The following is a 27307-nucleotide window of genomic DNA, read 5'->3' as shown; positions in this document are numbered from 1 at the left end:
CCCGCCTGTGCCGGTCACTGCCCTGAGTGTTAGCGCGGCTGGTCTGTGGGGCTTGGCCACTCTGGAGCTGCCACGGAGCAGGCGCTGGGGAAAGCAGATCCCAGTGCTGCTGCAGCTGGTCCTGGCCCAGGTGGCCTCGCGTTTCAGCTGCTTGTGCTGGCTGTGGAAAGCCTGGGCTGTGGAATTGGCTGGGGGGGATTGGGAAAGCTTTGCTTTCCTGAGCAAATCTTAGTGTCGTTCGCTTTACTGATTGACTTACTAATAGCTATAATAAGTTACTGGCTCCACTTGTGTCGTGCGAAGGATAGGGAAATGAGGTGATATTGGGTAATGTGACTTGGTAGCTTCTACTGGGATCTGGAATGACGCTGCTGCTTAAAACAGTGGCTGTGTAATCTGGGTTGTTTTCTTAGTGGGGAGTGGTGGGGGTGAGGAAATGTTTCAAGATAACTCAGGGATGACATTATGGTAATCCCGCTTACTCTACTACCACGTAAAAGCATGAAATGGGATAGGTGTTTTTGTGAGAGATGGTGGCTTTCCCTTATGCTTTATAGGAAAGCTCTACCTTCCCTGCTCCAGAGCACAGGGCACAAGTGGTAGTGTAGAAAACTTCCCTGTTACACTAAAACTCACTCCATGGCTGGTTGCCCTCAGTTACTGTCACTTTTAGAGCTGCTTGTGTCACTGTGAGGCTGAAACTGCCCTAGTGATACTGCTGAACAAAGATGCTTCTGTCAGTGGCCTGTCTGCGTGCAGCAGAGAGGAATTCAGGGGGTGCTGGGGAAATAACAAACTGTAAGAAAGACTTGGTTTAATTCTGTTGTTATCAGTCTAGTTTGGCTGGGGCTCTGTGTGAGCAAATGTGTCCTGGCTTCATGCTGGAATATTTGAGGTTTCATCCATTCCAGTTTCAACTCAGATTATCTGAACCTCTGAGCTTTTTGTCCTTTCGAGTGGAATATTGGGTTAGGAATATCAGGAGAGCATATCTTGCACTGTGTTTTCATGGAGATTTTTCCTGCATTTTATCCAAGCAAAAGGCATTCAGGGTCAAGCTTTTTGGGGCAGTTGTACTGCTGCATTTTCGTGGTGCAGGTGTGCAGAAAAAGGAATAATGGTACCCAGTGTCAGGTGGGATGTCTGTGCTACTGTTATTCTGCTAACAGTAATTACAGAAGAACAGGAATATTAACAGGAACATTTACACAAACTTAATTGAACTCTGGCTCTGCTATGGACCTGCTTTGTGCTTGCTGCTCATTGAAATTCTTGCCTTTTCCTTCAGTCAGCTGTGGTTTACGTTTCACCCGGTTCAGGGCATGTGACAGAAGATGCAGGATGCGTTTCCTAGGCTTCTGCCCTTTCTTCATTTATTCTTTTTCTTTGCTGCATGCAATAGTTACTAAAAATGGAAGCTGCGTGATTACTCTTTATGTTACCACCTACAAAGCTCCAGAGGTTGAGGCTGATTCTTGCACTGTCACAGTTAAAACTCATGCGTCAGATCTCAAAGGCGTGAGTCTGGATTAAGAAAGATGTGATTGTTAAACGACATTCAGCAACATTCAAATTTGATTTATAGTCGGAAGTGGGGCTTAAGTGTCTAGAGGATTTCAAGCTTTTTGTTTCTCCAAACAGCGAGATGAACTTTTGATTTTTTCCATTCAAATAAAAGTTGAAACCCTTTTATAAAGCTTGGTTCTAGGAGTTGAAAGTTTAGAAAAGAGAGCAAATATTGTGAAATTTGTGATCTCATTGTAAGAGTAGGCAATAGTGAGGTTTGTTTAGGCAAAACTTTCAGGGAAATTCCTGGGTATCTGGGCTAAATATCCTGGTTTTGTTTATTAACCACAATGCTGCAGACTTATACTGGAAACATTTGAATGGGGGAGGAGAGAGGCGACACAGCTCAATTCTGTGTCAGGAAATACCAGATCGTTTCATGCTTTCCAGTCTCTTGCATCTTTTGTGTCTGCCCGATCTAAACCTTATCGCTTTGGGGGCTTTGGTGTGTTAAGACATACAAGGAGTTCCGCACAAATATCTTTCCAAGCAAGATACTGCTAAGGCTGGTTCTCTAATGAAGGAAAAATTGCTTGAGGAGGAGGTTGCTATCTCTTTGTCAAAACATTTATTTAACAAAAGAAATAATTTTCCTCACTGTTTTTACTTTTCACTTCCCTACTGAAAAGCCAGACATCTTTATCTCTTTTTTTTTTTTTCAGGTTTCAGGCCTGTTTTGTTTCCAACTGCTAGTTTTAATGAAAAAGTTAAGCTTTCATTAGTAGCTTTTTAAAAATGCTGAGTGAAAACTTTCCACAAAGGGGGAAGAATATTTCAATCACCTCTAATCTTAACTGAAATACCAGAGAACGACCATAACATCCTAGTGATATGGAGCACACTCAAGCATATGCCTGATTTCTCAGGAGGAGAGAGAGAGCAGCTGCTGACCATGGCTGAGATCTGCTGCATGGTCGTTACTGACCCAGCAATCCTTGAGAGATGCGCTGCCAAAATGAGTAAATCATGAGTCAGACCAGGCAGTGAGACAGTAGCACTATTTAAAGTAAATCAGAATAACAACTGACAGTCTTATTTATATATGTACATTAAAGAAAATATGTATCATCATCTTTTTTTCTGCAGCGAATACCAGAGGAGCTAACCTTAGATGCCTTACTAGAAATGAATGAGTCAAAAGTGAAAGAAACAATGAAGAGATGTGGTGCCAGAGATGAGGAGTGTTCCAGACTCAATGGCGCACTGAGCTGCTTACGGAAGGTGACTGAATCAGGTACAGGCTGCCTTCTTGTTCTATGGAATTAAGTTTCTCAGCAATCCAGCCCTCATCCTGCTTCCTTTCATATAGGACACTCTGCAGAAGCCTCTAGAGAATGTCTGTGGGTGTATTCTGTAACCAGCATCAGGTCATGGCTCTTGGATGTACATGAAGTTGCAGTGATCAAATTCATCTAGAGCTATGGATTGGATATGGTTTTGACATCGTGTCAGATAAATACCTGAATGGTAATAAATGTGTGTAGAAGTATCCTCTCCTACTCAACAGACTGTATCCTTATTCCCTCTCTGTTCTGAGTTGTGTCTAATGCTCCAATTAATCCTCTGTCATTCAGTACCTGTATCCTTGTTCTTACAAATACAGCCAGATTTCTTGTAGGCAGTTCCCCCTAGATAGTGCCAGCTCAGAGAGAAGGTGTAGTTCGGTTTGACATTACTTTGTTCAGAAGCCCGAGTGTTCAGCTCAATGCTTTGGAAAAGGAAAACATTGCTCTGACAACCCTTTATCGTTGTGGAGCTTGTAGTGTGCCAATTGATTCACTTCTCTTTAAAACTGCTTGCCTCCTGCTGTCTGTGAGAGCTGGAATTGATAGGATCATCAATCAAATTCCAATAGCAGATTCAAGAGCAATAAAGAACCCTGATTTACCTTGAAATTATGGAAAGAAAGGTACTGTGTAATTGGAAACGCATGTGTTCAGCATGTAAATGGGTCTGACGGAGTTATTTAAGATCAGTCAAATGCAGGATTCCCAAAGCACTGTTTAACCATCTTCTCCTGTCACCTTCCCCAAGCTGCTTTCAAAGGCATTGTAAAATCTGTTTGTACCGAGTGCTTCTCACAGCATACTGGTACTAACCTGCATCAGATCTTTCTTTGTAGCAATTATCACTCTGTCACTGAAAGGTGATGCTTCCTTTTGCTATTATGACAGTTCATACCATTCACAAATCATAAAGATTAGGTAATGGAAAAGTCAGCAAACAGCTCAGTTTCATATTTCCTTTTTTCTAATCTTTCTTGTCCTGGGCTGTCAAATATTTCCCATCCATACTGTGGCAAAACCAGCCATAGTTCAGAAGCCACGGCATTCACTGATTGTAAAGAAATGGCATTTTCTAAAATCCAGGCTGTATCATATTTTTTCAATCCTAATCTGGTCAATAGGACATCAGAGCCTGAAGCTCTGACTTTTCACCTTGATTTAAGTAATTAACAGTGTAGATAAAATTAAGACAGAGAGTTATCCTGATGAATTAAGCCTCTGAAATTATCCCAGTAACCTGTGCCTTCGTGCTTTGCTGCCCACAGGCCTTTGCACCTTTTTTACTCATTTATACCCATAATTGGTCTACAAGCTCTATTAGATTGTTCAGAACTACAGGGTCAGGCATTGTAGGAGGCAGCACTGGGCTCCACCAGCGATCCAGTAAGGTGTGGTGGTTCCTTTTTGTCCATCTGTCTGTCCCTGGTGCAGCTCTAGCTAATCCAGTCTGAACAAACACAGCAACTCTGTGCTTCTGCTGCTGTGGCTGAACAGGAGTCCCCCGGCGCTCTAGATGTCAGGTGAGTTCTGGGCCATCTGGGCACTGGTTCCATGCCCCAGAGAGAGGAGAGTGGCCACATGAGGATCAGGAGCTCCCAAATACCCCTTATTTCCAATCTAATGGCCTTTCTTAATTTAAGTGGTGTTTAGCAGTTGTCTTGGCTAAGAAAAGTTTCTGTTTTTTACCAAAGACTAGTCTAAAAGCCGGCAGGGCCCCAGGCTGGATGTACGGATTTGTCTAAACAGATGGGTACCAGCTCCACACAGGCTTGCAGTGGGATGTGGGGGCTGTTTCATGGGGGTACGTCTATCCCACATTCTTCATTAGGGCCCCAATATGTTAAAACTCAGCCCATCTTAGAACACAGGACCTGATTTTAGCTTTTGAAATACATACAGAGTTACAGATAGGAAAACAGGGTCATTTCTGCTGTTCTTGTTTTAATCATTACTTTAGCTTATGACTTAGGTGGGTGTTGGGAGGAGAAACAAGGCTCACAGCTCGGCTAGGGGCGCAGCAGGGGAAAACCGCCACCTCCTAGCCTGAAGCAGCAGCTGTGGTACGGGTATGTACGTTGGCTTTGCTTTCCCGTCAGTCACTGACACTGCCATGGTTGGTGAACAGGTGGGGAGTTAAAAGACGATGTGCTGGTGAATCTTTCTGAGGCACGCCGAGAGAACAGCTCTGCCAACGCCACCGAATCCCCCTGCTCCTCTGCGCCCGCGTGGACTCCCTCTGCACTGCACCTCCCCAAGGGCAACAGCCAGCAGGCGCGTTCGGTGTCAGTATCTACAATCCCATCTTCAGATTCTCTTGCCTCGAGTCATGGAACTTCTATCTATGCAGAAAACCTCCTGGACCCTTTTGCATTCCCCTCACACAGTGGAAGATTAACACCAAGGACTCCTCACAGTATCACCATCACTCCACCAACCACTCCTCAAGCCAAGAGGCGGCATAAGTTGAAGCCGCCGCGGACTCCTCCTCCCCCTTGCCGGAAGGTTTTTCAGCTGCTACCAAACTTTCCAACCCTCACAAGGAGCAAGTCTCATGAATCACAGTTGGGAAACAGGATAGATGAAGTTCCTCCAATAAAGTAAGCATGATGCTTCCTCCTTTCCCACAGGCGCTGGTGGGCTGTGTTCACACCAAAGGGCATTCCATCCTCTAGCTCTGGCTCTGTAAAAGAGCTGGTGTCCAGTTGCCTTGTCATGGTTTCACTGTGCTCTGAGAATCTCTATCAGTGGGATTTTCTAAGTTAACCACAAAACCTGCTTGTGAATAGTGTACTTGACTTGAAATGTATTTGAATTTTTTGAAATAGCACCTGCTGAGGAGGTTGGGATAGCTGCTGCTGTTAAAGGGCCCCAGCCAGTTTTTCTCAAGCAACTAGTAGCCAATCCCACATACTATAAGTCTCTTCTGTCCTTAAATGTTCCTAACAGTTCAGATGCCTGGTATCTTTTTATGTTTTTATCTTAAGATGTATATTAGCTGCTAGCATAAGCTTTAAAACACACCTATTGCAACTACAGCTCCATAACAAGGCAAATGGTCTTAGGCCACACTTTTCTGGGGGCTGATCCTGGCTTTGAGATATGCTTTATATTTTTGTAGGTAGGATGGAAGGTATTAATCTAACATTTCACTAATAGTTGAAACTGGGAAAGAAATGCGCCTTCCAAAGACCCTGGCTATCCCTAAGCACTGCAGAAACGTAGCTCAGCATCCAAATTCTGTAGCATGTACTGGATCATTAAAACATACACCTGGAAGAGTTCCAAGAGCCAGTTCTATTCAGGACCTGTTTTGATAAAATGACATTTTTATTTAAGGGAAACTAGCCTAGGTCAGAATGGAGATGAGATTTTGGGTGTGAGCATTAGCAGCAAAAATTTGTGTTTTGATGTTCAGTACTGTATTGCCTGCTGATTGACATGAGAGTTCATTATAAATGCAAAGTCTTCTAAGAAGTACGGTATTCTTCCGCGCTCTGAGTACATAAGAAGTAGATACTAAAAACTGCTACTTGCTAAACCTCTAAATACAGCAAGTAAGCATCTGTGGCCAATGCACAGCTGTGTTTTAAAATTCAGTGGTAAGAACCACTCTGCTGTTCCAGGTCCTATTGATAGAGTCTGATGGGAAGTGCAGATTGTAACACTTCAGTAACGGGGGCACTTCCAGGGAGCGTGGCAGCTGACTGAGCTGTGCAGCCACGTTAACACCTATTGCAAGCCAAAATTCAGGTGAACTCTTGTCCACTCACAGGCTGGAGCTGGAGCTCTACCCAGCAAAGCCCACCACTTGTAGGCAGGGAAATACTGGCTACAAAGCAACTTCAGGAGCCTGTGCAACACTAGAGATGTCTGTGAACCTGACATCAAAGGCTGCAGGGAAGAGTTTCTACCTTAGCACAGTTTGTGTCCTCTCACAGGAATGTCTAAAATTACTTTTATTTTTTTTCTCTCTAGGTTCGGTAAGAGATTTTTACAGGGCTGACTTCATTTCATTGCTGAGAGAGAACTTGTCCTTGTCAACTATCTGATCATCCCTGCACCACCTCAACAGGGCCTCCTATCCCAGAGTTTCTGTTAACTTGAGCAGGAGCTTGGCCTACTGGAGAACTGCAGGACTATGGTCTTTTTTGTACCTCATATTTCTTCAGATGACAAAAGCGAGGAAAAGGAATACTGGTTTTCAAAGGGTTAAAGCAAGGGGTTTGGGTGTAATTGCTTGTCTGTGGGTTCTGACAGCTGTTAATGGTGCTGGAAATAACTGTGTCTAACCATGTAATATCTTTGGATATTCATTGCCAAGTATCCCTGTAACAGGATTAGACAGTTGCGAGCCTTCTGAGAAAGGCTTCAGCATGTGCGTGGCTGTGGAATGCTTCCTCTGATGGTGCTGGGTCTGTTCGTGTGTTTAAGGGCTGACAGGAGTAGGCCTTGTATTTTTTTCCTGTAATGTATCCACGCCATTTAGTGTTTCAGCAATCCGAGCGTGACTGAGTGTCTGTCTCACAGACACAACGTGTAGCCTTGGAAGCTGACACAGAGAGGGGTGGGCAGCTCGGAAAGTGTCTCAGCTTTTTGTAAAGTATGAAAGTCCCAATAAGGGCACGATAGCACCACACATAGATCTAAACCAAAACCCCAGTAATTACTTTCAGAAATTAAAAAGTATAGAAAGAAAATCATAGAATGAAAATGCAAGAAGAAATTTGAGCATTTCTCTGTGATAGAATTTATGCAATAAATAAAAAGGGCATTAGAATAAAATCAAACACATGAAGAATTTTGGTGCTTTGATGCATATAGTCATATAAACTGTTGTAAAATCTGTACTGAAGGCTCTTTTAAGTCTCATTCAATTCCAGATGTTATATTTATCAGGTCTCTTCAGTAAGGATTTAGCCATCTTAACTGATGTTAACGGCCATTTTAACTGTTGTATTATCATTAGTTTGGATGGCCACATTATATCAGCAACATCCCTTGGAAAAGCAACTTGTCATTCCAGCCCATTCTAAGACCCTGCAGACCACAGAGGCTTTTAAAAGTTCAGTGGATTAATGATATAAAATAATCTGGTGCCATCTAGGGTCAAAGAAAGAGACTGGCTTTTTGTAAGCATTGATGGTGTCTAGCCTTGAAGCTGTGTTGGTGCCTACAGATTTGAGTTTTCTCCAGAGTTGCAGTACAGCTATTGATTTAATTCAGGAGATGTGCCAGAATCCTAGTAATTGGGAGTTTTTAGGCAGTTATGTTGCATAACCACTGGAGCACTGGACTGGCATTTTGAAATCTAGGTCTCCCTTTCTGTACTTGTCAGCTACCTGCATGACTTCACATAAACCTTTTTATTCTGGGTCACGCTGGCCCTGTCTGTACAGTGGAGGTGGTAATTTTCACTATTCTGAGGTCTACTGACACTGTATGAAAACCGGGTGATGGTATTCATGCTAAACCAATTGGGAGTAAAGTCTGTCTTTCCACTCATAGAATGGCCTAGACCTAATCAAATGGACTTCTGCAATCCCTAAATGTAATGATTTAACCAAAAGAAGGAAGAGCTATGATTCCACCACCAAATCATATCTTGCATTGCCTCCATATGAAAACAAATAAAAGAGGAGGAGCTTTACAGCAGAAGGCAAACCAGTCTCAGCTGTGCTACTAACAGTGTCGTGGCTACTAGTCCTTTTCTATGACAGTGATTGCTTTGTTTCTGTCTAGACTGGTAAGCATGCTTGTGAGTAATGCTTCCCTAAAACATCCTTTTGTTCTCCATCAGAAGTGTCCCAAGGATCCCCTCAAATGGTACGAAGAGACTTCGGCTTAGCTGTAACACACAGGTAAGCAACACTAGCTGTGGGAGCCACAAAGGGAACAAACTGAGGGCTCAGATCAGGACTACGTCCTGTTCAGTGCGTTTGTAGCAGTGACTCTATAAGAAGTCAAGTGCCTCATTTGCCAAGTTCAGCCATAACTATGTATTTCACCTTCATTTCTTTTTAAACACACACTTGAAACCCTTTTGGTTGAAACCCAATTGGCTTGTGATTCCGTAACGACTAGCATACCAGCAGGAGCAATATATAAAGCACATATTTCCCTTTTCCTCCCTTGTAGCTTCCTGCATCCCCCCCGACCGCCAGTTCTAATGCCAAACAAACCTGTTTGTATGATTTCCTGGTAAAAGAGATAACATTCCCACCACCACCCACCCATCGTAAATTGGTTCCGAGCTCTGTAATGATGTTTCAGTGAATCTGAACAGCCCCACATGATGTGTCCTGCTGACCCATAGGCAGCATGTGCTCATGGGCCGGATCCGCACTCAGAGTCTGTGTTGGCTGCTCCCTCTCAGAGCACTTGCTTGTTTCATGAGGTGAAACTCAATTCCAGTTTGAAGTTTTTTTTAATGAAAAGGAGTTATATTCTGTCACTTGGGTATCTTTGACTGCAAGTGGCTTCAGATCTGATTGCTGAGGTGCAGCTTTGATGACCTGCTAGAGATGTGTGTCCATTACACACACCATCTCCCCGTCACAGACACATCTGAGAAATTCTCAGCCCCGTTCCAGGAATGGAGAAATAGCCAGAGGCCACCAGAGTGGGTGCCAGCCTTCTTTTAGTTGCCTTTGATCAGAGAAGTGAGCAGCCACAACCCCACTTGCCCATTTCAGAAAGAGCTAGAGTCTGTCTGTAACTGTCTTCAAATCTTAATTTTCCTTTATGCAGCGGGAAACATCATTTTTTTCCCACTTGTCTCTACTTAGGTTCTCTACAAAGTCTTGGTTATCTCAGATTTGCCAAGTCTGTCAGAAAAGCATGATGTTTGGAGTGAAGTGTAAGTACTGCAGGTGAGCACGCAGTGATGGTCTTTTTCAGAAGAACTTTGTGTTAGACTCGTTAAAACTTGCCAGCAACATGCGTCTTGTGACACGATGGACTCTTAGCAGTGGCATCATTTTCCAGTCAGCTTCTGAACTGGCAAAAAAATGCTTCGGCCCAACTTACCCTTTAGGTTGGCAGCCTGGCACATGGATGAACCAAATTTATTTTCCTGCCACAGGGTCCCTACATGATCATGTGCAAATCTTGTTCTGGGGGCTGGATACCTGTTAGTGAGGATTTTAGGGTTTGCTTCCCTATCTGGGTTGTTAGTCCAGAGTGCTGAGATTTTAGCGCTTCACTGCTGCTTGGGTGAGAGTCAGTGAAGGTAACTATATTAAAAATAAATCAGATGCTAAGATATGTATATGGCTTTCATTAGCCTAATGACTCATATAATAGGATTCTTTGTGTGAATGTATGCTGCTTTGGGGCCTGGAGCATTCCTGAACTCCCTCCCAGATTAGCATGAGAATTACAAATTAAGGGTAGGTTTCCTCTTTTTGGGAATGAACTAGTTGCTATTTAACACATAATGCTTCTCTTTCAGATTAAAATGTCACAACAAATGTACTAAAGAGGCACCTGCTTGTAGAATATCCTTCCTTCCCAGTAAGTAATTTTCTACCAAATCTTAGCATTTCCATGTAATTGATGGTATCGAGAATAAAAAATCTGATTAAAGCTTTTCTTTCCTCCCTTCTCCAACCTGTTTTTCAGTAACAAAAATAAGAAGAACAGAGTCTGTCCCTTCTGATATCAACAATCCAGTGGACAGACCAACAGAACCACAATTTGGAACTCTTCCCAAAGCACTAACTAAAAAGGTATGTGAGGTCTGAAGTGAGTCTGTTGTCACGGAGGAGCTACAAAAAGGAGGAACTTTGGCAGTGTCTCACTGGTTGGAGCAATAATGCCTCCTTGAGCTTTCACTTTGCAATAAGACTTTCCTATGAGACATATTCTCCTTGTAAAATGTAGGTTGTACACAGCTCTGGCTGCCTGCTCACTTAGAAAAGCTATGCTGTGATCAAGGCTGGGGACAGCTTTCCTTTCTCTGCTGCTGTGTAAACACTGAGGGGAATTCTTTCCTCTTCTTTATTGTTTTCTCACAAGTAGCTTTCTTTGCTTTGCAGGAGCATCCACCAGCAATAAATCATCTAGACTCTAGCAGTAATCCTTCTTCTACAACCTCATCCACACCGTCTTCTCCAGCACCTTTCCAGTCTTCCAACCCTCCCAGTGCAACACCTCCTCCAAACCCGTCTCCTATGGGCCAGAGGGACGGACGATTTAATTTCCCAGGTAAAATGACCTTTTTCAGGAGACCTCTGCCAAGATCAGAAGGCCTCTCTGCAAGCAGAGGCTGACCGGGACTTCATAGGTAGTTGCAGCCTTCTGAGTAGGTGGTTGTGAAGGTGCAAAGGTGTCTCTTGTTACCTGACAAAAGAAAGCAGTCTCTTCTTACAAGTTTTTAAGCGGTATCAACAAAGATACCTTCCCAGGAGACAGATTACTGAGGAATGCTGGCACCTTTCTTAAATGATTTAATCTTTCTATTTTCAACTTCCTTGAAAAAGACTGAAAAATTATATTCTTTCTCCTCCCTTTTCTCATTGTGTTGTAAAGTGCATGCTGCCTGCTGCCTCTGGTCGCTAGTGGCTTTAAATCATAAGCTGATTGCCAAAGCAAAACATAAAAACAAGAGCTGGAATGAATAACTTTACCCATCCCTTCCAAAAGATAACCACTGAGTCAACACTCAGTTTTAAACCATTGACATACACGTATGGTGGAGAAGAATTTACCCTATGTACTTTACAAGATGAAGAACCCAAATGTGCAGATAGAGGCAGTGATCTCTGACAAGGGCAAAGATTTACGTAGTGAGGATAAATTTAATTGCTTTGATTGGGAAATGCAGTCACATGCTGCTCACTAGTTGGCCTTCAATATTGCTGTATTTTGCATCAAGCTTTTGATCTGTGCAGAGAAGTTACTATTGCAGCCTACTCGAAAGTAGCAGAAGCAGAGCCAGTTTAATACAAGGATTCCACTGCAACTACTTTGTAGTAGGACACACTGCCCAAATTCACTGAAATAAAAGAATATTTGCAAATGGCTCATGAGCTTCAGCTTCTCTGGGTGCATCTCTGAAAAGCTGAAAAGACAGGAGAAGGCACTGAGCCACAAATGCTGGGCCTGCTAATTAGCATTCCTGGGTTCTCTAAATTTCCTGAATGTGTTGTTTTCCCACCAGACTGTTTGTTAACTGGTAACGTGGCTTTTGTTTGATAAGTATCATCTGTCACAGTCTTCAAAGAATGCATGTGCTGAAATTCACCTTCTCAAGCAGACTGATAATCCACTAATCTGTTTCCCAGCAATCAGTTGGGGCTAATTCATTGAATGAATATGGGGCACTTGCTGATGATCCTCTAACTTGTTTGTGTTTGTTTTGGTTTTTTTTTTCTCCTGCTAATTATTTTTGCTGTCCTTTTTTTTTAAAAAAAAAACAACTAAAAAAAAAGCTGCCTACTACATTCAGCATAGACAACAATTTGTCTTCCCAGGTGAGTTGATTGTTTTAATTCTACTAACCAGCTTCTGCTGCCAAAATGTAATGTTTGTAAACTTCTGCGTGCTGCCAAGAACAGTAATTCTGCTTTAAAATAAAAATCTTGAATCAATTAAAACTTCTCTTATCTCAGTATATAATTCAGGCTTCTCTCCTAATATGAGACAGTGACGTGATTTACAGACTAAGGTGACACTTTGAAGATGCAGTTGTCAGACAGTAGCATTCTGCTGTGGGATTCTAGACTCAGTCTTGTTCTGTTTTTGAAAAGTCTCGCTTTTAGGGTTATATATTCAGCTGTATAAACAGACACTGTCGGTGCAGGAACACTGAGCTGACCTTTATGAACTGGGGCTCTTGCCTATGGGATTTAGGAATGATGCAGCACTGTTCATATGTGGACTTGCATGAGCAAGCTCTTTTTCTCAGTCAGCTGTTTGTGAGCCCTTAGAAACAGCTTGTTTGTTTCCAAAGTGAGAATTGATGATGTAGGATGTCAGATACAGAGTATTGATTCTGAATTTTGGAAAGATCTGCAACCCAAGCTGAATTTCCTGTGCACTGGGTGACACTGGACAGACCAGGCACAGCTGGAATATATGACCTGCAGTACAGATGAATTTAAATGTCTGAGTTCTGCGGGGATTTAAGTATTTCTGATTGTCCAAGGCACCTTGAATGCAACGTGAGCAGTTCACAGACTGACCTTGAAAGACATTACAGATAAGTAGGTGAACGAGAAGAAGACTGGATTTGGTCAGTATACAGGCTTATAAGTACCAAGAAAGATACACATAGTTTTAAGTGAAAAGAAGTATAAAATCATATGGTCTGTGGTTGAGTTTACTTTAATTCCTGAATAAGAAGCAAATATTCACTATTGCAATGTTAAAACTTCCAATCTACAAGAGATTGAGGTGTAAAATACGTATTATAAATGTTTTTACTTTCCCAGAAATTCCCAGTCCTGCACAAACAGCACAGCCTCCAGAAACAGCTGCAGACACTAAGTAAGTATAGTTTAAATTTCTTCTATTTGCACAATGTTTATCAGATAATCTTCAGATCAGTCTGAAAGCGCTGTGTTACGACCTAAACTGAACTTATCATCTCAGAACTCAGGGAATCATTTCAGTCAGTAGCAGCAATACTGGTATTCCTGTTTTATAAAGCTGAGTATGATATTTACTTCAAGTGCAACAGTAAGAAGTAAGACACCCTTAATATCTAGTTATGGTTATGTGTGCATTCCCAAGACCAGAAGGATTTAATGAAACATGAGTTATGGAGTTTTATGACGAAGAGAGCATGACACACTTTGCTGCAAGCAAACATCTGTTTAAAGATCTAGATTGTAAGACACACAAAAGATTTCAGCGGCATTCACAATTGCTTCTCCACTGTAGGTGTTTCAGTAGTAGGAATGGGAGTATCCATGACTGGCACACACTGTAATAACGCAGCCGTGCTACTGCGAAATCAATTCCTACAACATGATTATTGAACATCACTTTCAAAGTCTTTGTCCCTCATTTGCCATAGCAAGCTTAGAAAGTCCTTATCTGTTAAGTGGAGCACTAATTGTATCTTTCTCTGTCTTACTCTAACGCTATCACTATCTGTTCCCTGATTGCTTCTCTGCACTCCACTAATGGCAGATGTAGCAGCTTTTCTAACTCGGGCAGATATGGAAATGTTATTTTCACTGTAAACCTGTGTTCTCTTGTTAGCCCTGATCAACAACCAGACACAGTTGGAGTTGAATGCGAAGCAGAGGTAGGTTTTCTGCTTTGCCCTTTTGTACACTAAGAAATGCCATAAATGAAAGTGCAATAAAGAAGTTGTGGCCCCAGAACAACAAGTGTCGACTAGCTGTGTGTTACCTCAGTTCCATTGAACTGTTTGTACTCAAAGATCTCAGCTGCAAATTTGCGGTTTCTGTCACTAGGCTGAAACAATGAAGTACTCGTAACAATACTTAACTATTCCTAACTGGGCTAAGATGGTATTTTTCAGACTTCTGGCTCACTTAGTTTGGCACAGCCCTTTTTATGTTACTAGAGCTGCAGGCCTGCTGCTGGAGTTAAGGGGTCTAAATGCTCTGCGGATCTCAAATCTGCAAGTAATGCATGAGTAGGTACTACCAGTGGTCAGGTTAGCTCGTGGCAGGTCCTGCAAAGCAAAGGCTGTAAGCATGGCCTTACGTTTGCACAGGAAAGCCTTTCCATACCTATTCACAGAGGTCTGTGATTTTGGTAGTCTTTAAGCACATGTTCAGCTTGTAGTATTAGCACTGAAATCGGTTTCTGCAGGGCTGAGGAAACCAGTAGAGACAGAATAAATATCAGCAGAAATTACTGGAATTTGGACCAAGCTTGTTGATTTTTGGAGCACTTTTAACAGGAGAATTTTAATAATCTCAAGAAAACCTGAACCCATGTTTATTTGAAGAACACAGAGGTTTTTGACCCTTCCTTTTAGAGTGGCCTCCCTCACTGGAGGCCAAATCCTGATTGATGCTGACCCTGTAGTCATTCTACAAATTTAACTCCATATAGGATAAAGCCTATTTTGACTTCACCTGCATGCGCTGGCGTACAGAAGATGTGTAGCTGTAGCCTTCAGAGATGACTTGTCCTGTGAGGAGTATTTCTATAGCTGTAGTCAAACATGTACATCCAGCCCACTGTAGTTCTCCCAAAGCAGTCTTTGCTGTTGGCTCTAGGCTGCTTCTGCCTCTCAGATGAGACTCTCGGTGGGTCTCCCCCTTCTCTTTTTGTAAACAGGTGGAAGAACCAGAGAATAACAAATCGGAACCTGAAGATGATGAGGACGAGGTGGAAGATCTGCCAAACAGACGGCCGCACTTGCAAGGGATGATTTACCGCAAACCTAGCCAGACAAGCGTCTACCTACAAGAATGGGACATTCCCTTTGAACAGATTGAACTGGGGGATCCTATTGGGCAAGGGCGGTGGGGGAAGGTTTACAAGGGCAAATGGCACGGGGAGGTGGCCATCAGGCTGCTGGAGATCGATGGGAACAATCAGGATCATCTCAAGCTCTTTAAAAAGGAGGTGATGAACTACAGACAGACCCGGCATGAGAACGTGGTGCTTTTCATGGGAGCATGCATGCACCCTCCTCACTTAGCAATCATTACCAGGTAGGAATGTAGCATCTTAGTAGTATTATTTTATCTTTATATAGAAATATAGATGTATAAATATATTGATAATATTTACTTTTTACGTATAAAAATAAATCTCTCACAGCAGTCAGGAGATGTCAGACATAAATGCAGTCTGTGTTGCTCAGAGTTTTGGACACTAGGGGTGTTTCCCTTTAGGGAGTATATATTTTTGGGCAATTTTCTTTCTATTTTTGAATAACGAGGTTCAAAAAGCAAGAGAATTAAAAACAGGAGCAGGCTCTTCCTGTCATCTACTTCCAGATGGTTACAAATCAGCAAGGTCTCAATAAACTGATACACGAGGTTGATAATGCAACAGTTTTATGTTCTTTTCTTTTCTTCCTAGGGATGCTTGCTGATTAGGCAAAAACATTACACTTTCTCTCCCTTCTTCTGTTTCTCTGTTTAATTGAGTTTAGGTTCATTTAGCCCCTAAATAACAGCTTTTGGGGATGTTCACGTGCAGGCTGAATTTAGATAAGCCCAAATGGCATGTCATGCCATTCTCATAGTCTGGCAAGAAGGTACTGGGTCATTCCTAATGCTGGTTCCACAGGAAGCTTCTTGCTTCAGTGACCAGTAGCACCAGCAGCAGAAACTGGAGCTCAGATTTTGGGAGCTGGACTTGAGATGTCAGGGCAGTGTAATGACAACAGGGCTTCTGAAGAAATATGTAAGCATTTGTCACATATCCTTGAGCACGCTTTAACAATAGGCCTCGTGTACATGCGTACACCCACAGAGCTGTAAATCAATTGGGTCCTTAGAGTTCTTCGAAATGGTATTTCTCAGCAGTGGAAGAGGGCTGGGATTCTGTCAACACAATGAGAAAATCGATTCAACATCTACTGTTACATTTTTGTTTTCCTCCAGTATTTGAAAGAGCTTTTTCAGGATTGTTGTTCCTCTTCCCTGTAGCTTCTGCAAAGGAAGGACGCTTCACTCGTTTGTAAGGGACCCCAAGATATCCCTGGATATTAACAAGACCAGGCAGATAGCGCAGGAGATCATCAAGGTAAGGGCACGTTGTGCTACTGGAGACGCCTGCTTCCCGGGCAGTGACCCAGCCAGAGCTTAGAGGCTGCACAGCTGGAGAGGTTCGGTGAGACTCAAGAGCCCAAAGGTGCTGCAGCAGGAGATGCTCAAAGTTGGCTCAAAAAAAGTGCTAGTTTAGTGGGCAGTGAGCTCAGGGCTGGTAAGGAGAGAGATATTTTGCTTGTCAGTAAGGCGCTGGGGAGGGAGAATTTAGATAAAGAGAACAATGAAGAAAGGTATAGGAGGCAGGTTTGCTTCCTGGTCTCTTCCCTCCCATTACTAGTAACTGTGGCTAGGTTAGCGCATTCTGGAGGAGGTGGCATGGTCTCGCAGATTTGCACAGTGCTTTCTGTGCTTGCTTTCAGTATTTCTCAAGTGAAGAAGCATTTCCAAAGCTGCTGTTTTCTTCTCTGGCTGAAATATCTGAATTAGTGAGCAAGCTCGTGTCAATTGTTCGTTGTTCTTACGCATACAGACTTCTTCAGAATTGTGAAGTCCACTTAATGGTTCAACTCAGAGAACCCTTCCAGCCGCTCTACCACGCAGAAGATGAAAAGCAATTCAGAGCTGGAGCACTGTACTAAGATCTGCTCCCTCGCAGACTTCCCTCACAGCCCTCCTGTAGAAGTCAGACAGCTGTGTCGCCTCACTTATAATTAATAATTTATGCTGGAGCGATGAGAGTAAATGTGTATTAGAAAGCAAAGCTTGCCCAGAGTTAGGTGCTTGTAAATAATAACACAAAGCTTACATCTCTGCATGTATTTCCCAGGGCATGGGGTATCTTCATGCAAAGGGGATTGTGCATAAGGATCTGAAATCCAAGAATGTTTTCTATGACAATGGGAAAGTTGTGATCACTGACTTCGGATTATTTGGAATCTCGGGTGTGGTTCAGGAAGGAAGGTAAGTGAAGGCTTCAGCGTTGAGTCCTTGTCTAGAACAGTAAATAGTGATCGTATATGGAAAGATTCTGATGCATTACACAGTATGAGTGAGGAGGGTCGATTGCTTCAGCATGTGCACAGTTTAGGTATATGCACTTTTTCTCTGATTTTTTAGCAGAGTTCTTTCCACACTTCCCATAGCACATTGCTAGGAAGTTGGGTGGAGTAAGATTCAACACAGAACTAAAAAAACTTTAAGCCCAAGAACGAGCTGGAGACTCAGTCTAACGCATGTGGGTTTTTTTAACATATCAAAAAAGGAAATGTCAGTGAAAATAATTGAGTAAATAAAGTCAAGGCATTAGGGGAAGCACAGATACGGCCCACGTGCTGCTGCTTTGTTGAGGTAGTAGTGTTTCAGTGGCACTTCTTTTTTTTGAACTCAGGAGGGAGAATGAATTGAAGCTGCCTCATGATTGGTTGTGCTACCTGGCGCCTGAAATTGTACGTGAGATGGCCCCTGGGAAAGATGAAGACAAACTGCCTTTCTCCAAAGCTGCAGATATCTATGCCTTTGGGTAAGAGCAACACCTAAGAGCATGATGAGAGCTTGCTAAATGAGATGTGTTACAGACCTGAGCCTTGCGAGTCAGTGGTTTTCTCTTTGCCAACTGAAGGCTCTAGCAGGATGCACGTTTCTCACCCACTACGAAAATCATTTGCGGGATGTGTGTAGGGTGGGTGGATTTGCTGCACAGCCTCAGACACCTTCCAGAGCTGATCTAAGGAAATTGGCACAGCAGCAGGGTCTGTATCTTTCTCTTCTGAGCAGGCAAAGGCTTGATGGATCTGTTGGTGTTGCAGGACGGTGTGGTATGAGCTCCAAGCAAGAGAATGGCCTTTCAAGAACCAGGCTGCAGAGGCGCTCATCTGGCAGATTGGAAGTGGTGAAGGAGTGAAACAAGTCCTTGCAACTGTTAGTTTGGGGAAAGAAGTCAATGTAAGTGCCTCACTTGCTATATTCTTCCATATAGCCATTTGTCAGGAAAGAGGGAGCTGCTTAAAAAGGACATTTATTTTACTCTTATTGTGACCCTAAAGATAAAGGGCAGGAGAGAGAACAGATTAGAATGGGGTGCCAAGTTAGATACGAAGCCTCTCTCCATAACTGTCCTACATCCCCTGGTGCGCATCAGTCGCTTGGTCTGCAGGGCTGACCTGTGAGCCAAGTGGAGATAATGAGCCACAAATATCCTCTGCAGGAAATTCTCTCGGCGTGCTGGTCATTCGATCTCAGCGAGCGGCCCAGCTTCACTGTCCTCATGGATATGCTGGAAAAACTGCCAAAACTGAATCGTCGGCTCTCCCACCCAGGGCATTTCTGGAAGTCTGCTGAGTGAGTATTTGCTGCAGTTATGAACATTTATACTGCTCAGAATTTGTGAACTGATATTTCTGTGCTTTATTTCGCCTTGCTGGCGGCTGTCAAACTTACTGGAGAGTAACAGCGAGCTGTTCTGCTTTCCTAGTTACTGAGAAATATGCGATTAAACTGCTGCACTTCTGACAGTCAGTTTCCTACTTTAACGTATTCACCTCTTACTTATCCAGCTGTAGGTTTAGTTTCAATGAGCATCTACCAATACTGTTGGAAGGGCCCCTCCGACCCCAAAATGGTTGGAATTTCCCCTGTAATGGCTAGTACTGAGTGAGAAAGAGAAGGATGAAAGATAATGTGCTACCGTTTCCTTTGGAAACTGTGCTGTCAGAGCAAGGAGTCCAAAGTTTGTAACCTCCTTCAAGGAGCATGTTAGGGAAAAAAAACTCATCCCTTCTTCTCTTTATGGAACAGTGCCCTGCCTGTGCCTGCAGATAAATAAATGCAGCATCAGTCCTCACTGCATAATTGACTTATGGGGAAAAAACAAAGCAGGTGGTAATCATGTGTTCAGATTGCAGCAAACTGACAGTAAAGAAGGAGTTGCAATGTTTGAACCAAATCTCTAAGATGGAATTATGTCCATGGCCAATGAAAGATAAATAATAAAAAGTTAGGATAAATCCTTGTCAGACAATGATACTTTCAAAGCCCCTTTCTGGGTTGCAGTTGGGGAAGAAAGGCCTAATGCCATCAAGCATCTGAAAACTGTCAAAATGGGAAGAGGTCCCTTAAAACACCTCATTGTATATCCCACGACATCTGTTAGGACAGACCAGACCAGAATATAGAGCATTCCCTTTCAGACTGCATGAGCACAGAGCCACATGGCCTAAAACTGTCAGCCTCCCTTCTCTCGTGAATAACCTGTCACTGTCAGAGAAGGATGGGTCTCAGTTCCACTTGTGCTGAAACCAAGTGGAAGCAAAGCAGATACGATTTCTGGAACCCAGAGACAGCGCTCCCCAACCAGTTTTCTGACAGCTGGCTGGTTTTCACTGCTGACCTCTGTTACCCCGTGATGGCCCTCCAGGAACAGCTCGGCCTGCCAGCCCCTGGTTTCAGGAACATACTTAAGAGTTCCTGTGAGGCACAAGGTTACATTTTGGTGACCTCAGTGTTGTTGATGTCTGTGAGAAACCAGACATGATTGCAACCAGTGCAAACACTGTGCTCCAGCACTACGGTTCTGTATGTCAGAACTTACATGCCCTCATTTCTCCATACAATGGGATCCACTTGTGCTGGATCATTAACTCTGATGGCTGATGTGACATCTATTCAACTACTGAACCAGACACCACAGAGCAGAGCAAGAGCCCAGGCTCTCCACGTGTTCCCATGCAGTCGCTTGCTGGTATTGTCCTCTAACACCACACTGGAAATGAAGATGAAGAAATGCTTCCTCTCTGTGCAGTCAGTCCATGAGAATGCTCAGTTCCAGAGCCATTTGCCAAGTGGTTATTTTGGATCAGTGTTTCCGTAGGGAGTTACTCTTAAACAGCTTGTGGAACGATGTCTTATGTAGTAGCTACGCTAATTATTTTTCCCTGAGTAGACGGACGGACCCCTCCTCTGCCCCCACGTGGTTTATGTCAATTTGCATACATTAATACTTGTTCTCTGCTCAAAGCATTTAATAGGGGAGAAGTACTTTAAGTGTCAGTATTAATTATCAGCATTGACGGCTGAATTAGTGCTCATTGAAAGGAAAGTGCAGGCAGCCTGGTTGTTGTTCAGCCCTTGCAAACTGTGGTATATTCCAGGCACATCTGGGAGGCTCTCTGGAGCCACGCCAGCCAGAGACCTACTTGGAGTCAAAATCCATGAGAAACACGTTCACATCCCCTCCAGCAAATCCACCGAGAAACACTGCACTAACCCTCATGCTTTATTCTGGTTTTAGCTTTATAGTATATAGTTCTCAAGCTTGCTTTAAATAACTGAAAACTAACTCTCATGGTGTCTTTTTCCCCTCCCTCCCATATTTCTTTGTAGGTTGTAGCTACTGGTGCAGTAATGGGCTCCACCTTGCATGTTTCCATGTGTTGTATCCTAACCGGCAACTTGGACAATCACCTTCCATTTAAAACAGCAAAAACAAACCACGAAATTAACCCACGGACATAATCAACACTTTATCCGAATTCTCCTTTTCTGCCTTTTTCCTCTTGGTGTGGGCTGTTAGCTTGAATAACAACTCCTGTCTGCAAGAAGTTACTGTCTAACAACGTGGCCATCTTTCATTCCTGAAGCACCTCAGCAGGCTGGAACTTCCTCCTGGAGAGGTTCTAGTGAGCTGTTCTCTAACTAACCGAGTGCAAACAACAGCGAGTGCTGCGTGTCCTGCCCTGCGGGCTGGGGCTTCCCTCGAGCTGGTGGGACTCGTGCATGGCCTGCAGGTCCCACGAGGCAGAGGGGTGCGGTTCCCAGTCACAGTCTGAGGTTATGCCCATCGTCCTAGTGCCCAGCTGTGGCTTTGTGACCGGAGGGGCAGGGACATTTCTACAGGCGCAGGTTCCTGATCGAACGCTCCCCCTCTCACTGCAAACCAACGAGTTAAGGGCTGGATTGTGCTGGTTCTCCCCTGGGACCAGAGCCAGCATTGCACCCAGGGGCTGTTTTGTCAGAGGTGGGATGAAGCTGGTGCAGTTCTTGAGTGGAGAGAAGGATGGTGCTTGGAGCCAGCTGGGGACCAGGCCACAAGCGGAGTCCAGAACCAGCACAGGGGTCAGCTGGGATCAGCCACAACGCTGTGTATGAGGAGGAAAGCAAGAGCCTCCTTCCGTTCCTCTGCCTCCCCTCGCAAATCTAGTGCTCTGAATTTTAGGATTTGCTTCTGTTTACACTCCCTGTTCAGCAAAACGTCTGACTTTAATGGTAGGGGCTTTGCAGAATCATAGGTAACACAGCAAATACGTGCCTTTTCTTAGAAGGTCTCTTCTCAGTCTTCACCAAGTCATGATTTTAAAGAAAATACCCTGTTTGGGAGGGAAAATGACAGGGACAGAGGAGAATGGGCACCAAGATGGTTTCTGCTGTCTTCAGTGAGGACAAATACACCCCCCACATTCCTTCTCTCAGAACATTTCCTGCGAGAGCTCACATTTCAGGCTCGCAGCTTTGCCCTCACCCACGTGCATGTGTGTAGGAAGGCATTTTGAAGGGAAAAATGTTTCTAGCTATGCTAACAGTGTAAGGGTGAAGGAAAAAACACCTTTATGCACTTGCTACAGTCTATAAAGGGGAGCAAATGGGTTTGGTTTCATTTAGTTGGGTTGTTTTTAACCCATGGGTGTATCCCATGAATTGTTAAGTGGTTTTTTTCCTTCCCTTCAAGGAAACGAAGTGCTCATTGAAAACAAGTGTGGGGCTTTTCCCCTCCTCAGACACTTATGAAAACCTCCTGTTTCTCCAATTTGAAGCAAATCAGATTTGTGCTGTGTGTTTCCATTGATGAGGTTAATGAGCATGAATAAGTTTGTGTGCTTGCTGCCTAAATACTTAAGCTCCTTTTCCAGGCGATCTGAAGTTGTACAAGATCAGAATTGAACCCATTTGAGTTCCTTTTATAGGGCTGTAGCTTTGTAAGAAAAAATGACAAATCAATAACTCTTTGCCCTCCTTTCTCCTCTCCCTCCCCACTCTTTTCAGCATTAACAGTAGCAAAGTTGTCCTGCGTTTTGAAAGATTTGGCTTGGGAATCCTGGAACCAAGTAATCAAAAGCTATAGCATGGTGTGTGATTGTCTTGTGATAATGTTGTCTGCCTCCTTACACAAAGCGTCAGAAACCTTCCCGGACTCTTCCCAGCTCAAACTGGTGCAGCCACAGCTGAAAATCACCCGACCATCAGCTCACAGTCCTGGGGCGCTGGCAAAGACCGAGTTCTGCCCGAGCACCAGCAGTTCTTTAAGGAATGTTTACAGGATACTTCTGTGTGAACTATATTTTTTTAAACATAATAAACAGCAAATCAAGTTTAAGTACAGCCATTCTCAACTAGCACTGAAAATAAGAACTGTTTCTAGTTCCTTCTTTTGTCGGTGGTAGAGAGGAGCAGTCTTCTGCTGTCAAAGCATTTGTGTTCCCCTGAGAGAAGTAGAACTGGCTTGTTTCAGAATGGCAGTGCTGCTGGAACAAGGGCCACAGTTCCAGATCCATTTTAACCTTAACGCAGTTCCCTTTCACTCTCATGCGTTGTGCCTGGCCCAGGCCCACCTTGAGCTCTGAGGTTGGTTTCAGCAGGGCTGGGCCAAGCACCTGGCTGCCTCGGCTGGAGTTACACCAGGACAAATCTGCTCCCGCTAGAGTTCCTGAATGTGTAGGCTGTGCCTCAAAAACTTGAGCACTCTTCTAAACAGAACTTGGTTAAAGCTGCTTGTCCTCATACAAGTTAGGAGGAAGCTTTTACAAAATGGCTTTTACAAAAATAACACCCTGGCTTGTTACAGCTCTGCTCACAGTGGCTGGGTTCTGCTTTTGAAGATGAGGCACGACAAGTTCTTGTTCCCTGAACAAGGAGCATTTCTGGAAATGTAACCAACAGCCTCACCTTACTGCCCCATTGGCACTATAGCTGTAGGAGACAAGGCCTTTTCCAGAGCTGCAGGGAGAGCGAGAGAGACAAGACAAGGGAAAGCACCATCCCTAACGAATGCATTAAATAAGGTCTCCAGGCATGGAGTTTGTTAAGATATTCGGAATGTGTGTGTGTGTTCCACTGGTGCTGGCTCCTGGAGGCATTCACATTGAAGCGTGCAAACCATTTGCTTTAAAAAAATTGGCACTAAAGCAGTTGGTTTGGGAAAAACTAAGAATAAACCAAAAGACAAGAAGATTTCTGTCAGAGGACTTGACTCAATCCAACAGCTCAGACTTGTTCCAAAGGTAAACGTTAAGAATTAAAGACCCCCCCCCCATCTCCGCTCTAACATGCGATGTGCAGGTTTATAGAGGACACATCCCGTTACCACATCTAAGGTGACAGATGCATTGTCCCCCACGCGAAGGAATAGCAAACAGCTCCCTCATGCCTCCTATTCACGTCCCTCAGCCTTCTGCCAGCCAGGGCAGTGGGAGAACCCTCATTATATGCTGAACAGTCAGATCCTTTCTGGTTTGTACTTCCCTGTCATTTCTTCAGCAGCACGTGTATGTTACACCCCCCCAGCCCCTTTCACCATCCTTACAAGGGCTTGACATGAGGCTCATGGGGAGAGGAGCACTGAGCCCTGGGCAAGGCAGGCAAGGTGACAGGCACTCAGTTTGGCTGCTTTCGGGTGGCCGACTGCCATAGAAAAGAAGCAGCAAAATAAATCCGACTTCTGTTGAGCAGAGCCCTTCACTCCTACCATGTGCAAGCCAGTTGTATTCTCTTACAAATGTTTTGGCAGAGCGACTGTTGAAGTGTCTCAGATATAAAAGAAGAGATGGGTTTGGGTAGCTGAGCAGGGTGCTGCGGTACTCTTGACCTCCTTCCTCTCTCCCAACTTTATAAAGCAAATACCGCCCCCTCCAGTGATGCTGGAGCCCCTTGGTTCTCGCCAGGACTCCCTACTGCTGGTTCCCTCTCAATAATTTTGAGTGTCAGCAGTTTTAAGCAGAAGTTGTTTTCCAGCAAGCGCTGCTGAAACAGCAACAGCACAACACCAGCCTGAAGTGGGGAGAATTGTGCTTCCTTGCACCACCACCATTACAAACCATCAGCTCAAGCCCTCCCGAGGCATCCCAGTGCATCGCGTCTTGGGGAGGAGCCGAAGTGCAAAGTGTTGCTCCACAGCTTGTGGTTCTGAACAGCCTCACTGTGTCTGGGGCAACCACCTTGCTGTGCTGCTCACTAGTGATTTCTGTTGTCTGTGGGCATAAACCAGTCTGGAAAGCTGGGCTACCCAGAGCTTCTCAGTGTGGGAACCAGTCACCCAACGTGCAGACAGAGCGTGTTTCCTTGCCTGTTCAACAGCAACGCTGCTGTGCAAGCATGCGGGAACAATGCCGGGAAAGCAATACATCCTTTAGTTTTGTTTCTAATCAGATGAGTGGCCAGGAGAAGGACAACCAGCCGGATTAAAACAAAATCATTAAAAAACCCCAAACCACCAAAACCTCTCACTATTTGTCATTCTTACACCTGCCCTCAGCTGTAATCCCAACATCATCTGGGAAGACTTCCCACTCACAGAGCTGCGCGTCCCCTGCTCTTCAGCCAGGCTTCCATCCCAGCAGGGCTGCGTGCTGGGAACCCGGCCTCTCATCGTGCTCCGCTTTATCGTGTGCTGAGCGTGAATGGGAGACTCATCCTGGGCACAGGAGGGGCTACAAAACCTGCCTTTAATCATGAGAGTTGGGATTTTCACTTGACCTGACCTTGGGTTTGTGTTTAACACCCATAAATCACCACTGAAAGCAAACCCCAGCCTCCTGGCCCCAGTCTGTCAGAGAGGCTCATCGTTGTCTCTGGGGTGAGTTTTGTTTTAATTGGCTGCTGTAAGACACATGGAACTTGACCGATTCCCATGGAGTTGTACAGCTGGGAGGAGAGCAGAGCACTCAGCCCTCACCACGCTGCAAACCAGTGCTGGGCTGCGCTGTTGAGGGGCACGTGTCCTGTCCCACTGTGTGCCATGCACGGGCAGGAAGCCCGCATCGTTTTAGAGTTGTAAATGTGAAGCTGGCTGTACAATGCTGCTACTAAAGCCACACGTCAGTAATGAATGTAAATGGAGTCTGTAACACGGTGAAAACGGACACGGTTTCTTTTCAAATGTGATGTAAACTTTGTACAGTAAATTTTTTTTTTTTTATATTTTCTATCAACTGAGTGTCTTCCAGAATTGCTATTAAATTAATTAAAATTGTTAGTATTAACAACAGTTTCTGTATTAGTTTATGCAACCAGCAAAAAAAAAAAGAAGGAAAAAAAGAGTGCACTCTATGCTAATGAGATTCTGGATATGTAGGAACCTTTTCAGTGAATAAATCTTTGCTCTGGATAAAGCAAGTGTTACAGATTTTTGGTTTGGCCTTTCTCCCTCCACCTACCTTGTAGCCAGATTAAAACACAAGCAGATTTCCATCAGGACCTACTATGATACAGCGCTGTGCGGAGCACCAGGCGCTGGAGGATTTGCAGGACACTGAGGCGTCACATGAGCATGGGGCCAGTTAACTTCCTTTTGCTGTTAACTCAGATTCTGGCAATAAATTACATCAAGCGACACACGGTGACGGCACCACAGGGGCAGAAGGAGTGGCCAGCTGGGGCCTGTCCCAGCCACTCCCGCAGAAATCCCAGGCTCTGCACTCCCCTGCACGAGGCCAGACTGAATGCTGAGTCCGTTTGCAGTTATCAAAGCTTTCCCTCTTAAGCATAACGGGTCCAGTCATCCCATGCTTTAAGAACTCATTGTTTTCATGAAGCATGACGCTGTGTTGAGAAGCTGCCCCTTACCCATTCCTCAGATCCCAATCTCCTTTTCCCCTCCAGCACCTGCAGCCCAGCCGGTGCGAGCAGATCATTCCTGCCAACATGAACCTGACCTCTCGCAGAGATTCTCTCCTTTGGCTCCCCAGGGAAGCAGGAGCTCTGCGGTCTCCTCCTGGCACCACCACGCCGCAGTGAACCTTGGGGGGGTTTGGTCGCTCACAGGCCCCGTAAGAGCTCCCACGTGCACCTCTCAACTCCAGCACAGCCCCGCATCACGACAGGGAGCTGGGCACCTGCCCGGCACCTCTGGGGCCACCGGAGCCTCTGGATCCTGCCACAACCCTTTCACCTATAGCACAGGGGCAAAGCTCAGCCAGCGAGGCACAAGCTGCTTCCGTCTCCTCATGGAAGTGACATTGCAGTGTGTTAATTAATCCCAGGAACGTCCCGCTGCTGCCAAACAGCTTTATGCTGAAAATAACGGCAGCATTGTACAGTCTGCAGGGAAAAGGGCAAAGCATTATAACAGCGCAATTTTACATTTCATCCATCTTATCCAGATCTTTCATATGCAAACAATAAAAAGCTTAAGATAAGTTGAGCTTTGTTGTCTTTCATAAGGAATAAGAATTAATGAATTTAATTCTCAACTGAACTTGAAAGGCAATGGTATTTAATTTAGAATAAAAGCCAAAACCCCATCCTGAAGCACAAAGGTTATACTGCACCAGCTGGGAACTGGAACAGTTTGGTATTTGCCTGGCCCTGCCTACATCCAAGGAATCGCAACCTGGTTGTCTGGAGCACCAGCAAAGCTCAGTTATGGCTCAGATCAAACTATTCCTCTGTTCCAATAACCAAGCCTCATGCAAAAGCTGCAGCCCTTGAACACAATGCCTGTCCAACGCGTTAGCCCTGGCGCAATGACTCACAGATTTACAAGAGCAGCTTCACGGTGACTCAACAAATGAGAAGATTTGTGTTTATTGTGCACCTCTT

At 44.4% G+C, this 27307-nt stretch overlaps 1 protein-coding gene across 3 annotated transcripts in view; it reads left to right on the top strand.

The window, feature by feature from the left end:
- KSR1 (kinase suppressor of ras 1) overlaps positions 1 to 25878 on the top strand; it is a 139316-nt gene extending 113438 nt beyond the window's left edge. The window contains exons 3-20 of one of the 3 annotated variants that reach the window (XM_069873771.1): positions 2653 to 2800; positions 4978 to 5449; positions 6828 to 6832; positions 8650 to 8710; positions 9638 to 9721; positions 10303 to 10364; positions 10473 to 10579; positions 10889 to 11057; positions 12284 to 12325; positions 13286 to 13340; positions 14061 to 14106; positions 15117 to 15496; positions 16442 to 16538; positions 17331 to 17464; positions 17892 to 18023; positions 18310 to 18445; positions 18708 to 18841; positions 22538 to 25878. In XM_069873771.1, coding sequence (XP_069729872.1) covers positions 2653 to 2800; positions 4978 to 5449; positions 6828 to 6832; positions 8650 to 8710; positions 9638 to 9721; positions 10303 to 10364; positions 10473 to 10579; positions 10889 to 11057; positions 12284 to 12325; positions 13286 to 13340; positions 14061 to 14106; positions 15117 to 15496; positions 16442 to 16538; positions 17331 to 17464; positions 17892 to 18023; positions 18310 to 18445; positions 18708 to 18841; positions 22538 to 22616 — 2343 coding nt within the window. In that variant the 3' untranslated portion in view covers positions 22617 to 25878. Of the gene's footprint in view, positions 1 to 2652; positions 2801 to 4977; positions 5450 to 6827; positions 6833 to 7838; positions 8711 to 9637; positions 9722 to 10302; positions 10365 to 10472; positions 10580 to 10888; positions 11058 to 12283; positions 12326 to 13285; positions 13341 to 14060; positions 14107 to 15116; positions 15497 to 16441; positions 16539 to 17330; positions 17465 to 17891; positions 18024 to 18309; positions 18446 to 18707; positions 18842 to 22537 lie in introns of those variants that run through there. The other 2 variants (XM_069873769.1, XM_069873770.1) reach the window with 2 other exon arrangements.
- Positions 25879 to 27307: the final 1429 nt, after the last annotated feature.

The sequence above is a fragment of the Phaenicophaeus curvirostris genome, chromosome 21, assembly GCF_032191515.1.
Source record: "Phaenicophaeus curvirostris isolate KB17595 chromosome 21, BPBGC_Pcur_1.0, whole genome shotgun sequence".
Lineage (NCBI taxonomy): Eukaryota > Metazoa > Chordata > Aves > Cuculiformes > Cuculidae > Phaenicophaeus > Phaenicophaeus curvirostris.
This window is presented reverse-complemented; position numbering and strand designations above follow the sequence as displayed.